The 14,996-nt window shown below is 35.3% G+C and overlaps 1 protein-coding gene across 7 annotated transcripts in view; it reads right to left on the bottom strand.

Moving 5' to 3' along the window:
• COL24A1 (collagen type XXIV alpha 1 chain) overlaps positions 1–14,996 on the bottom strand; it is a 425,611-nt gene that overhangs the window by 146,775 nt on the left and 263,840 nt on the right. For all 7 annotated transcript variants that reach the window (XM_029227745.1, XM_029227744.1, XM_029227743.1 and 4 more), the window contains 5 exons: positions 11,132–11,185; positions 9,795–9,848; positions 2,516–2,569; positions 2,186–2,230; positions 2,023–2,067 (listed from right to left, as the gene is read on the bottom strand). In XM_029227745.1, coding sequence (XP_029083578.1) covers positions 2,023–2,067; positions 2,186–2,230; positions 2,516–2,569; positions 9,795–9,848; positions 11,132–11,185 — 252 coding nt within the window. The remainder of the gene's footprint in view (positions 1–2,022; positions 2,068–2,185; positions 2,231–2,515; positions 2,570–9,794; positions 9,849–11,131; positions 11,186–14,996) is intronic.

Below are 14,996 nucleotides of genomic sequence, written 5' to 3'. Positions count from 1 at the left end.
GAATATCTAGATAAAAATCAGTAATGTATGAGCTGTTATAGTTTTTATAAGATTTAGAAAACTAAAAAGTTACTCAGGCTTTATCACCTTAATAACACAATGAATCATATCCTTTCTTCTTGATTCGCCCTTTGAGTCAGATATATGTGTGGATGGAAGGCAAGTATAGGAAACAATGTTGGCCCACAGACAAATATACTTCTCCTGTTTATCTGGACTAGCAGAGTACTATATGTGTTACCAATTTCCTTGTAATACCTAGCTTTAGAATTATGACAATTTAGAGATGTATCTTTATGTTACAGATGAAGAAAATATGATCCAGAGAGCTAACCAATCTAACCAAGACTATACAGCTATTAGGAGCGTGCACTAGAACAAAGGTCAATCTGATCTCCAGTGTATCTTTCTATTATACAGCACTGCCTGCTTGTTGACAGTGCATAAATGATGAGAGACGCTGAGATTACCATGCAGGATCAAATAAATCTTTGGAGCATCTGGATTTTTTGGATTAATTGATCCAAGCTTCCCTCAGATCTCAAAAGTCTCTTTCAGTTCAATCAAGACCGAGGAGACAATGTAGGTATAAAGTTAAGTAAACCTCAACAACTAGTATTAACTCATGATTTACTGTCCCTCACTAAGGTAACTTTACTCTTCCGGTAGTCTATGAAACTTGTTTGCCATAAGCTACTGTTACAAAATGGTTCTAGTAACTTTTATTTGATTGAGAAAATCAAATATCAAATTTTACATTTATCCATGCATATCTGATAGGCTGAAAATGAAGGTAAAACTCTAAGGAATGTCAACAATGTACAGAATGAGTAAGTAATTTTATTTCTCTTGGCCTCATTTTTCTAAAGTAAGAGGAATGGACCTGATAAATTCCAAATTTCTCCACTCAACTACAACATATTGGTTTTGTATACAGTGTAGCAAAGTGGAAAGAATCTCCAGAAACACCATTTACACTGATATAATAGAAACTTAGATGATGAATATTAATACTCAAGGAATGTTCTTTGGCGATGACTTCAATTAATAATATAATGTCACACACAAGTTCCTTCCCTGGATACAGTCATTTTTCTCTTTTAAGTCTCTGCTACTTTAGATTTGACCATTGGTAAATATAATGCTATTACGGGAAACAACCGGCAGGGGGCAGCAGATTTCATAGAGGAACAAGTAAATGCAGTGACATTAGTGATAATTATTACAGCAGCTAAAACATTTTTGTCCTCTCCTTTTCTGACTCTTCAGTTGCAGTATATTTAAATTATGATCCAATTTAATAACTTTAAATTATACATATATATATGACAAATCAAAATGTCATTAAAAATTATGATTACAAATGGAATTAAAAACCCATACATTTAAGCTCATGTGCTCAAAATTATATATGTATATATGTGTAATATATATGTGTGTGTGTATATATATTTTTCTTTCTTAAAAAGTAAACTTTACTCCCCCTCAGTTAGTGATGATAACCACAGAACTTGTGTTCCAGAGAAGAAATTGTATAATTCTGAGATTTTTGATGGTAGGAAAATATTTAGCATTATATAGTATTAAAAACTCTTAGAGCAGTGCCATGGGAAAACATGATGACACACATAGCTCCACACTCCAAGGGTGCAAACAACACTCAAGGTGAGTTAAAATGAAACTAGGCAAGAAGCCTCAAAGAAGTTTCTTATGTTAGCTTTATTAATATTCTGTTATATTTACATGACATCATACCACTTTATCTTGAAATGGATTTTACAGAAAAACTATGATAGCAGAGGTGAAGTAAAAGTATCAGTTATCACCACCGGTTTATAGATAGGTACAAAAAAGGCCCAGATTGAGTAAGCAATTTGCCTCAATAAAAGACTGACCCAAGGACTGAAGGAGGAAAAGAACTTGTATTCTCTTAGTCTAAAATACTGATTACTAAACAAGAGTTGTATCAGAGAATAAAGTGGATAAAATTTGCTTATAGCTTGGCAATTTTTAATTACTTACTTGTTTCCCTTGAACTCCTCTCTCTCCAGGGTTTCCAGTCTTACCCTACATAAGAAAGAAAATGCCTGGGTCAAGCAACTCCCTCCCCAAATATGAATCACACACCAAGAAAAATGGAAGATATTATATGTTCATCTTTAATGTGAAATATTTTACTACTTACAATAAGACCATAAGGCCCTCTTTTTCCTTGATCTCCTTTTTCACCCTAACAAGAATCAATACCAGGTGAGTTAATCAGAATGTGAATTATGGTCTTATACACACTAACATACACTCACATACCAAAAAATAAGACATCAAATACATAGTTCAATAATAAAAAGAATACATTTCTGTGTGTGTAGTAAAAACTTTATGTATGTTTCATACTTAGACTAAGAAAAAATTTAGAACCATACTTTTATAAGGAAATACATCAGTGTTTAGACAGGTAGGACATATGGGCTCAAAAATATTTAACTGTGTATGAAATGAGAAAATAAGTGATTACCTTGGCACCTTGTATACCTTGTTCTCCTAAGAGACCATCTGGTCCTCTTGGTCCCTAGAGATGGAAAAAATATCTTGTTGTTAATTTTAAATGTTTCTTTTTTTACTGTTATGCATCCTTACAAATGGAGACACTGGACTCTTTTTTAGTTGAAAAACTCCTTTTGCTTGTTTCTGTGCCATGAACACAGTAAAGACTACAGCTGAGTATATGGATGAACCCATTTGCATGGGAGAATCAGGCCAGTGTTTTCAAGATTTAATGCCAAATAGTAAATCAGATGACCACAAAAACAGCTGATTCAGTTGTTGAGGTAGCTATAGCATAGGTTTGTTACTTGAGTATTTTGTTTACCTTATCCTTTACTCTGCAGAAATCCAGGATTTATTCTAAAAATAACTCTAAATTAACTTTAAAGTGGCTGGTTTGTTTGTCCAAACAGTCTTCCTAAGTTTTATATTTTTGAAATGGAACTCTTCTCATCACTTTATTAGAAACAGAATGCTGACTGCACTGTTCCCCACTATGCACCTGCTTGACAGCTGAAAGATGGCAAGGGGCACAGAAAAGGAATAGAAAATGTTGCTGAGAATGTTCTTGTAAATTTAAAACTTCTCAGCTATGTTGCTATCAATATTAATTCAGTAATTAGTTATGAAGAAGCATTAGTTGCAAAAGTCATTCTCTAATGAAAGAGGACAGTATATGTTCCTTGCCTAATTATAACTGTCCTTGGAAGATCTTAAAGTCCTTTGCGAGGGAATTAATTTAATTCTACAACCATTAACTGAACATATACTGTGAAAAAGGCACTGCATTAAGTGTTATGGGAATCCACATTATGAGATAAGGTAAATTATATAAATAACTATAAAATAGGCAGAGATATTGTGTGTTAAGGGCTAAAGGGATCAAAGGAGGGAGAGAGCTTTCACATGTTTGTAAAGGGAATGATGATATTATTTTGACAGTCAGAAATCATGCTCTAAAAGAAATTCTAGATGGAGGCATAGTATGAGAAAAGGGTAAAGAAGCAGGAAAAAAGATACTTAAGAATGAAAAAACTAGTTTGTTTAGCTGAGCTGGTGATTACATGGAGTATTTTTTAGTATTTCTATACGAATAAATAATTGTGAAAAGACTGGGATTTAAAACGTGAAGGACTTGAGTTTATATTTGAATCGATAAGCAATGAGGAGGCGCTGAAGATTTCTATACAAAACAGTGATACAAATCTCCCAATACAACATGCTGATTTGAAGAAGTCCCGTAGGCTTCAATATCTTCTATTGTATCCCATCTGAGGCCAGCTTAGTTTAGCTTTATACTATTAAAAAGCTGCTTACTTCCGGGAAGATCCCACATGCCGCAGAGCAACTAAGCCTGTGCACCAAAACTACTCAGGCTGCGCTCTAGAGCCCGCAAACCACAGCTACTGAGCCCGCGAGCCACAACTACTGAAGCCCGCGCACCTAGAGCCCGTGCTCCGCAACGAGAAGCCACCGCAATGAGAAGTCCACGCACCGCAACGAAGAGTAGCCCCTGCTCCGTGCAACTAGAGAAAGCCCGCGTGCAGCAATGAAGACCCAATGAAGCCAAAAATAAATAAATTTGAATAAATAAATTTAAAAAAAAAAAGAAATGAAGGAGAAGATATCACTACAGGCCGCTGAGACATTAAAGGGAAAATAAGGGACTACTATTGATAGAAACAACTCTTCACACATAAATTCTACTCCTTCGGAGTAAACTGACCCATTCTTCAAAAGCAAAATCTCAAAACAGGTCAAGGACAAAGAGATTATTTGCATAACTTTGTATCTATTAAAGAAATTGATTTTGTAAATAAAATCCTTCTGAAATAAAAATCTCCAGACCCCCCCCCACAAAAAAAAAAAAAAGAAAAAAACTGCTTACTGTAAACAGGACTCTCTTCCTGGGTGCCCTTAGGGTAAGTGAAGCCCTGATCCTCTTGGACACATCCACAGGATTGGAGAGAAGACTCACACTCCATGAGGATTTATAGCTCCACTGGGCATACTAAAGCTAAAGCCATAGCTCTAGCCCTACAATTTCTGTCTATATTTAAGGTACTCCATGATTTGTCCCCAGTTTACTTTTTGATCCTATTTTCCCATAAAAGACTGCAAAACTAAGTTAAAGTATTAATGTACAGGACATTGAATGTCAAATTGAGGAGTATGGACTTAATAGATAAGTGACTTTCAAAGTGTGTTGTTGTTCATTCAACAAACATTTACTGAGTGCCAACTATAAGCCAGGTGTTGTTTTAGGCCCAGAGGATACAGCAGGGAGAAGAGACAAATCCCTGAATTTATAATCAAGCAAATAGATATATAAAATTAAAATATAAAATGACTATAGGTAGTCAAGTGTAATGAAGAAAAATAAAGGAGGTTAAGGGACTAGAAGGAGTCCAAGGTGGGGGGCCCCTTTAGATCAGGGTCTGAGAAGGCTCTCTAAAGTGACATGTGGGTAGATCTGAAGGAGCTGAGACTGCAGGCTAAGCAAATAACTTGGGGAAGATCATTCTGGCAGGAGAAATAGCAACTGCAAAGGTCCTGAGGTGGGGGCTTCCTTGGAATGTTTGACAATGAAGTAACTGAAGATGGAAAAAAAGAACAATGTTTAAAGGATGACTCTGAAGTTTTAAGTGCAAAGATCCCTCAGGACCTTGCTCCAATAATCACCTTCATCTTATCAGTAGCCTGTATTGATTCTCTTTCTCCAGCACCTTCTGTGCTTATTTTCTTTTTTCTGCCCTGTAAGAAAACACTTTCCAATTTTTTTTGGAGTAATAACAGAACGTGGCTGAGAAAATATGAAAAGGAGTCAGTGGTTAGCATTCTAAAATACCACAGAAAACAAGTAAGATCTAGAAATGTATCCACTGGTAACTAGGCACTTAACTCCTTTGCAACATGAAAGTTCTTTCTTGGATATTTTGTTAGTAAGTAACCAGTGGAATTATGACAGCATTAATATAAAAACAAATTGGAAGTGTAAGTTTGTTTAGGGTAGAAGGGTGGGGGAGTGGGGAGAAGGTAACAATTTTGACTCTAGACAACCAACCACAATGGTAAATCCTCCAAGTCTAATGCTAGAGTTAGAAGTCATTCTGTCTAGGTTTAAAAGTTAGCAGCCATAAGGATAAAGCTTCAAAAGGCCCCCAAACATAGAGTAATAAGTTAAAAAGAATTTTTAAAAATTGTTTGGTCCAAAAATGATTGAACAAAGTCTCATTTCTTAGATAAAAATAAGATTAAGTGGTTGCCTAGATATATATGCAGAAAAGGCTGCATTGAGCTCAGGAAGAAAGTCTCATAATTAACTGCCAGTTTCTGCCTCAGCACATAGATCACCCACTGTCAAGGCTGAACTAGTCTGAACCCTGCTTTGTAAGATGAAGCAACTGAAGCCTGCAGATATCAATATAAGTGAGTCACCTGATTCACATAATGTCTAAAGACTTTGAATAACTATGCTTTATTAAGTTTATAATACTTTTTCAAATGTTAAAAAATAAATAGATGTAATCCTGTTATCAAGTGAATTCAGGCTGAAATAGAGGACGTGAAGTTTAGAAGAAGTTTACAAAATGAATATTAAACACGAGTAAAATGCTGATTGGTATTATAGGTGAAAGGAACTCCCTCCAAAATTAAGAAATACTTTAGTGATAATCACTCATTTTTTAATGTTTTCCATTAAAAAATATTTTTACTTAAAAGTACTTTCACATTTATTATTTCATTTACTAAACCAGGACTAGACAGGGAAAAACGAAAGAGAAGTTTCTGCTCCCACTGTGATGACTAAGGTAACCACATTAAGTTAAAAAAAAATGTCTAAGTACAACAATTATATTTAATTAAAGGCTATAAAGCCTGAGGTTGCTAGTTAAAGAGGTTAAGGCTGGCAGAACTCTAGGAAAGTTTGGTTTTCTCTGTGCTTCAGTTAAGGGTTGGTTAATTAGCTAAAAGCTTAGCTTCATCAATATCTGCAAGCTTCACTTTGATGCTGGCTGTAGAAGTTATCCCTGGAGTTATTCTTTGACTCCTGAGACATAACAAGCTTCAGGACAAGCTATAAGAAAATTATACAAGCAATATTATAATAGGTACCTAATTGGGTATAAAGTTATTTTTTCTAATACCTGCCTTAAAATCTCTACCTATAAAGCTCTTGAAGAATGTATTCTGGTTAAGTTTAAAAAAAAAAATCTAATCTTTTCTTTATCCTCTTTTGGAAAAGTTAAAAGTTGGCTACAGGTATTGTTTTAGGCCCAGAGGATACAGTAGGGAGAAGAGACAAATCCCTGAATTTATAATCAAGCAAATAGATATATAAAATTAAAATATAAAATGACTATAGGTAGTCAAGTGTAATGAAGAAAAATAAAGGAGGTTAAGGGACTAGAAGGAGTCCAAGGTGGGGGGCCCCACTTTAGATCAGGGTCTGAGAAGGCTCTCTAAAGTGACATGTGGGTAGCTCTCATCAAACAATCTCAAACTACATGAATATTTTCAGCCAATCCTCTTATTTTTTTCAGTTACATAAGGGGCAGGATTACACAATCTTCATAAAACTAGTTAGAAAAATTTTCATAATACTAAGTTGCTTAGGTTATTTCCTGAGATGGCAGGTATTGTTGCTTGTCTGAGCTTTTGCTATTCTCTGTCAATATTGTATGATACTTTAAAAGCCACTGGACTGTAAGTCATTAAACCGTAAAATCCATGTGGTTTAGATCTAAGCAAAAGTTAACCTTGAATCCTCCATGATAGTAAAAGAGTGTTTGACAGATGGTATTATATCAGTGAATGTTACATAAATGAATGGCAGATGGATGGATAGGAGAGAAGCAGAAGGCCAGGCAGACTCCTTGGGTTGTGGTCCTACCATTCATGATGTTTGCATGTTCACCTATGATAATAGTACAAATCACAGGCAGAACAGCAAGGGCACACAAGCACTAGTTTCATAATGAGAGTTCTTTGTGTGGCCTCCTAGTGCAAATGTGCCTAGCTTCCCCTCCAATGTACTGTGACACAGTTGTGTGTCATAAAGTGTTACAGGTGTGCTGGAAATACTGACTCCCTCAGCCTTTGGGGTAGCAAGGAAGGGCTGGGGCACAGGAATTCCCAGCCAGATACTTTTTTCATTTATCCCTGTGGGCTGGACATATATTCTCATTTTTTGTGAGTGAAAAATATTTGAAAGGATATTTATTATGATCACATCTATAGTGGAGAATAGATTGGAGAATGGATTGATGGGAGAAGAAGATATTAGGTGATAATTAGAATGGAACTTCATAATACTATATTCTTTCCCAAATATTCTGGTCTTTAGTTCTTTTTGATATTCCCAATGTTCACTGATTATTTGAAATATTCTCCTATAAAGGAAGCACTTTTGCATTAAACAAAGCCCTTATTTCTAAACAAAAAGACCTTGTTTAGAAAATACTGGTGAACTTTAAATAATTATGAGAAGCCATTTGGGAACAAATCAGTAAAACGTATTTGGAGGATGAGAGGAAAATAGACACTTGAAGAGGTGAGAATTGAAAACAAAGTGTCAAATCAGAAAAGAGTAATAATTTGCCCAAGGATCACAGGGAGGTTAGAAAACTGCAGAGAATATGAACTTTCCATATGACTTATCAGACAGTACAAGTGGTTCAGAAACATATCTTGCTTAGGTTCATGGCTTATGCCTGGATAATCAATAAGACCTCAATTACTTAGCTAACCAAAGTAAGTATTTCTGTTTTTTTAAATCTTTCACAAAACTCGTTGAACTTTCCCACTATGAGTAATACAAAGTTGAATAAACACATTTGACCTAACCAAGTACTGAATGCTGGCAGGGTACAGACCACTAAAATGACAGAGTACAGATCATCTTCCATGAGTTTTTATTTTATTATTTTAAATCTCATTTGGGCTAAAATAGATGTGGCCATCAGGATTATTTATAGACTGTAAATCCATAAGCCAGAAAGGAAAACTGTTTTTCAGAAAAGAAATGACAATACAGAAAAATTTGCTCTTTCTTTAATCTTCACCTAAAACACAGCACATGAAATTAAAGTCGTTATTTATTTATTTTGCCTATTTTCTTTTCTTTTCTTTTCTTTCTTTTGGCCATGCTGCTCAGCTTGCAGGATCTTAGTTCCCTGACCAGGGATTGAACCTGGGCCACGGCAGTGATAGCACCAAATCCTAACCACTGGACTGCCAGTGAATTCCTAAAGTTGTTACTTTAAACTGAGCCTTTTTCTCCCATTTGCCAACTGGAAAACGGCAGTTTAAAAAAAAAAAAAAAAAAACTTTGTTATTTGGAGGCCATGCTTTTAGAATTTTATAATATTTTCTTCACTAGCTGTAAAAGTCAAGGTAAAGCCAAGGGAGAAAACAGAGTTCTTAAAGCCCACATATTCAAATTAATCAAGGAAAAATACTCTAAAATTCAATAGGGGTATTGAATAAGCATACGGTTTGGAATCAGACACACTAAGGTTTGAATCCTGGTTGTGCCATAGACCTGCGTGTCTACAGTTCATATACTTAAACTCTCTGAGCCCCGTTTTCCTCGACTGTGATATCTGAGATAAATGCCTCTCCTTCCTAGAGTGGTTTTGAGTATTAGGTTAGATGGTATATGTAAAAGTGCCTGGCACGTGACAGGCATGCAATAAATGGTAGTTCTTATTTCTTTAAAGAAAAAAAAAGGATTTAATGTTTAAAAGACTTAAAGAGTGAATGGTTTTAATTTAATTCTTATGCATAATTATTAGACAATGATGACATATTATCTCTTATTTACAGTGAATAAACTCTTAGTCATCCTGTGTATTCTTATTCTGCTTCTTATCACTCTTATTCTGTCATGCTGTTACTATCCCTTGCTATAGAAGTCTCTTGTGAGTAGAAGAATAATTTAAACATCTTTGTGTTCACAATTCCCCCAAAGAATGAAACTGGAAGTTGGTAATAAGAAAGAAGAATTCTTTGTCAATAAGTGAAATTTCTAAAACACAAAATGGAAAAGTATGGTTTTATAAATACAAATGATTATGAATTACCTTTAAATTAATGTAGGTAGGTCATCTAATATAATGAAAACAAGAAAAAACCCAACAACCTCTAAGCATGATCTAGAAGATATAGAGCTATTTTTGCTGAACGCATCACTATTTATGACACCATTTTTTAAAAGGTTAATGCACTTCCTTGATTAGATAACTTACTCTTCGTCCTTTAGGACCTGGACTCCCAGGTGGTCCTCTTGCCCCCACAGGACCCTACATGTTGAAAATTTAAAAATCAGTTATAGAATTAACAGGAATGTTATGAGAACAGTAGTTACAACCTTTCTTATGATATGTAATTCTCCTTGGGAATTCTTAAAATAAAATTGATTAGTCTCCTTTAAAAATATGCTTTAATTATTAAACAAATACCATACTACCCTCCCCCAATATTCTGCTTCTGACATAGTCTACTATTTGGAGAAATTTAATTTCTAAGTGTTTACACCCTGAAAAAGAATGGGAAGTATTTAATATTCACTGACCACATAGTTTTTAGGATGAGCACATACGGTGGTGGGAGACACAACACATAAGAGAGACACCCACTTAGCCAGTCTGACCAGTCTAATATGCCTGGTCCATCAAAGAAGCAATGGCTACTTCTGCAAGATTTCTTTCTCATTACTCTAGATACTTATGATAATCCCATCACATAAAAATAGATTTTTTTCTGTTACCATGAAAAATGCCACAAAATTTTCCAAATTTACATGCCACAAAAAAATAGCCTTAAAAGAAGGTTAAGTTGTTATTTGTTACTAAGTCGAGTACAATGAATTATTTTTATACCCAATGTTCTCCAGTGTTTAGAAGACAAAATTTATTTATCTATATAACACAGGTAGATAAAAACAGTGAACTTTCACAGGATCTCAAATCTATTTCTTATCTTACATGAGTAAAAAGATTGGCAACTGTTCCCTAGATCAGTCTTCCTCATTTTAGAAGTCAATGACACATCTATCAGTATGCTGGAAGATTGGGCATATCTTCAAAACAGAAGCTTCACAAAACAGCATAAAACATTTCTGATAATAGTTCTGCTTAGGGGATCACAAAGGCTGATATTCTTCACATTTAAGTTCACAATAACTCTCAAATTTTAATAAGCAAACTTTCTCTGTAGAGACAAGGCTTCACTATCTTTCTGTAACCACAAATGGAGTTTTTCAAAACTCAGTTTTTGAATAAAGGTATATTTTCCATGAATTTTATCAGTTTGAGAATATGTGGAAATTTCTAAGAACAACATGTTGGAAATTGTGCTTGTGATTTGTTTGTCCAATAGGTCTAAGCTTGATTACTGACTCTGTTTTCTTATATGTGGTTATTCAAAAGAAAGTTTAGATATTTTTTATTTTAGGTTGCATAGCTATACTATTAGAAGTGAGCAGTAAATAATAGAGCAAGTAGAAGTGAGGAGGTTCAAGATACCATGATATATTCTAGAGTGTTTTGCATTGACTGGGAAGAGAAGTCTTTTCTATACTTACAGGTAATCCCAGTGGACCCATGGCTCCTGGAGCCCCAGGAGGACCTGGATATCCCTATAATTTAAGCAAAAATATAAAAGACATAAATTCTCCATCACATCTAATTATTTTCATTGAAGACAAACAAGTAAATTATAAATAGTAATTAAAAATGATAATGTGATAAGATCTCCCTCTACTATCCAAGAAGTAAGAGGCCACAGGAAATGTTCCAGAGATAGACAACAGAAATAAAAAATGTTTACATAGAAGATGGGTACATTTTTATTAGAAACTCTTTGCCTAGAAATGAAATTTGCTAGCCAGAATCACATATTATAACCTACTAAGAAGAGAATATTCATCTCACATCTCTGTAGGCTGTGTTATGCTATGAATAGATGTATATTATGTTATACAGATTGTGAAGCCATATCATTTTCAGATGTCAGGGAATTCAATAATTAAGAAATGTGGGCCTCTCCGGGGGGACTCGAAGACCAGCAGCCGTGTGGCTGACTGGGTCTTCGTGCTCTGGCCGGGTGTCAGGGCTGTGCCTCTGAGGTGGGAGAGCAGAGTTCAGGACATTGGTAGACCAGAGACCACCCGGCTCCATGTAATATCGAATGGCAAAAGCTCTCCCAGAGATCTCCATCTCAATGCTAAGACCCAGCTTCACTCAAGGACCAGCAAGCTACGGTGCTGGACTCCCTATGCCAAACAACTAGCAAGGCAGGAACATAACCCCACCCACTGGCAGAGAGACTGCTTAAAATCATAATAAGGTCACAGACACCCCAAAACACACCACCGGATATGGTCCTGCCCACCAGAAAGACAAGATCCAGCCTCATTCACCAGAACACAGGCACTAGTCCCCTCCACCAGGAAGCCTACACAAACCACTGAACCAACCTTAGCCACTGGGGGCAGACACCAAAAACAACGGGAACTACAAACCTGCAGCCTGCGAAAAGGAGACCCCAAACGCAGAGAGTTAAGCAAAATGAGAAGACAGAAACACACAGCAGGTGAAGGAGCAAGGTAAAAACCCAACAGACCAAACAAATGAAGAGGAAACAGGCAATCTACCTGAAAAAGAAATCAGAGTAATGATAGTAAAGATGATCCAAAATCTTGGAAATAGAATGGAGAAAATACAAGAAACATTTAACAAGGACCTAGAAGAACTAAAGAGCAAACAAACAATGATGATCAACACAATAAATAAATTAAAAATTCTCTAGAAGGAACCAATAGGAGAATAACTCAGGCAGAAAAATGGATAAATGACTTGGAAGATAAAATAGTGGACAGAAATACTGCAGAGCAGAATAAAGAAAAAAGAATGAAAAGAACTGAGGACAGTCTCAGAGACCTCTGGGACAACATTAAATGCACCAATATTCGAATTATAGGAGTGTAAGAAGAGAAAAAGAAAGGGACTGAGAGAATATTTGACGAGATTATAGTTGAAAAATTCCCTAATATGGGAAAAGAAATAGTCAATCAAGTCCAGGAAGTACAGAGTCCCATACAGGACTAATCCTAGGATAAACATGCCAATACACATATTAACTAAATTATCAAAAATTAAATACAAAGAAAAAAAATTAAAAGCAGCAAGGGAAAAGCAACAAATAACATACAAGGGAATCCCCATTAGGTTAACAGCTGATCTTTCAGAAGAACTCTGCAAGACAGAAGGGAGTGGCAGGACATATTTAAAGTGATGAAAGGGAAAAACCTACAGCCAAGATCTACTCTACTCAGCAAGGATCTCAATCAGATTCGACAGAGAAATTAAAACCTTTACAGACAAGCAAAAGCTAACAGAATTCAGCACCACGAAACCAGCTCTACCACAAATTCTAAAGGAACTTCTGTAGGCATGAAACACAAGAGAAGGAAAAGACCTACAATAACAAACCCAAAACAATAAAGAAAATGGTAATAGGAATATAAATATCGACAACGACCTTAAATGTAATGGATTAAATCCTCCAACCAAAAGACACAGACTGGCTGAATGGATCCAAAAACAAGAACCATATATACGCTGTCTAAGAGAGACTCACTTCAGACCTAGTAACACAGACAGACTGAAAGTGAGGGGATGGAAAAAGATATTCCATACAAATGGAAATCAAAAGAAAGCTGGAATAGCAATACTCATATCAAACAAAATAGACTTTAAAATAAAGACTACTACAAGAGACAAAGAAGGACACTATGTAACGATCAAGGGATCAATCCAAGAAGAAGATATAACAATTGTAAAAATTTATGCACCCAACATAGGAGCAACTCAATACAAAAGGCAAATGCTAACAGCCATAAAAGGGGAAATCAACATTAACACAATCATAGTAGGGGACTTTAACACCCGTTTCACCAATTGACAGATCATCCAAAATGAAAGTAAATAAGGAAACACAAGCTTTAAATGACACATTAAACAAGATGGACTTAATTGATATTTATAGGACATTCCGTCCAAAAACAACAAAATGCACTTTCTTCTCAAGTGCTCATGGAACATTCTCCAGGATAGATCATATCTTGGGTCACAAATCAAGCCTCAGCAAATTTAAGAAAATTGAAATCCTTGTCAAGTATCTTTTCTGACCACAATGTTATGAGACTAGATATCAATTACAGGAAAAAATCTGTGAAAAATACAAACACATGGAGGCTAAACAATATGCTACTAAATAACCAACAGATCACTGAAGAAATCAAAGAGCAAGTCAAAAAATACCTAGAAACAAATGACAATGAAAACGCAATGACCCAAAACCTATAGGAATCAGCAAAAGCAGTTCTAAGAGGGAAGTTTATAGCAATACAATCCTACCTCTAGAAACAAGAAACATCTAAAATAAACAACCTCACCTTACACCTAAAGCAATTAGAGAAAGAAGAGCAAAAAAACCCCAAAGTTAGCAAAAGGAAAGAAATCATAAAGATCAGTTCAGAAATAAATGAAAAAGAAATTAAGGAAACAATAGCAAAGATCAATAAAACTAAAAGCTGGTTCTTTGAAAATATAAGCAAAATTGATAAACCATTAGCCAGACTGATCAAGAAAAAAAGGGAGAAAGCTCAAATCAATAGAATAAGAAATGAAAAATGAGAAGTAACAATGGACACTGCAGAAATACAAAGGATCATGAGAGATTACTACAAGCAACTATATGCAAATAAAATGGACAACTTGGAAGAAGTGAACAAATTCTTAGAAAAGCACAACCATCTGAGACTGAACCAGGAAGAAATAGAAAATATAAACAGACTAATCACAAGCACTGAAATTGAGACTGTGATTAAAAATCTTCCAACAAACAAAAGCCCAGGACCAGATGGCTTCACAGGCGAATTCTATCAAACATTTAGTAAAGAGCTAACACCTACCCTTCTCAAACTCTTCCAAAATATAGCAGGGGGAGGAGCACTCCCAAACTCATTAAACAAGGCCACCATCACCCTGATACCAAAATCAGATAAGGATGTCACAAAGAAAGAAAACTACAGGCCAATATCACTGATGAACATGGATGCAAAAATCCTCAACATAATACAAGCAAACAGAATCCAACAGCACATGAAAAGGATCATACATCATGATCAAGTGGGGTTTATCCCAGGAATGCAAGGAGTCTTCAATATACATAAATCAATCAATGTGATAAACCATATTAACAAATTGAAGGAGAAAAAACATAAGATCATCTCAATAGATGCAGAAAAAGCTTTCAAAAAAATTCAACACCCATTTATGGTAAAAACCCTCCAGAGAGTAGGCACAGAGGGAACTTACCTCAACATAATAAAGGCCATATATGACAAACCCACAGCCAGCATCATTCTCAGTGGTGAAAAACTG

The sequence above is a fragment of the Monodon monoceros genome, unplaced genomic scaffold (assembly GCF_005190385.1).
Source record: "Monodon monoceros isolate NGI ecotype Baffin Bay Population unplaced genomic scaffold, NGI_Narwhal_1 Super_Scaffold_18, whole genome shotgun sequence".
Taxonomy (NCBI): domain Eukaryota; kingdom Metazoa; phylum Chordata; class Mammalia; order Artiodactyla; family Monodontidae; genus Monodon; species Monodon monoceros.
The sequence above is the reverse complement of the archived record's forward strand: the minus strand, read 5'-3'. Positions and strand labels throughout refer to the sequence as shown.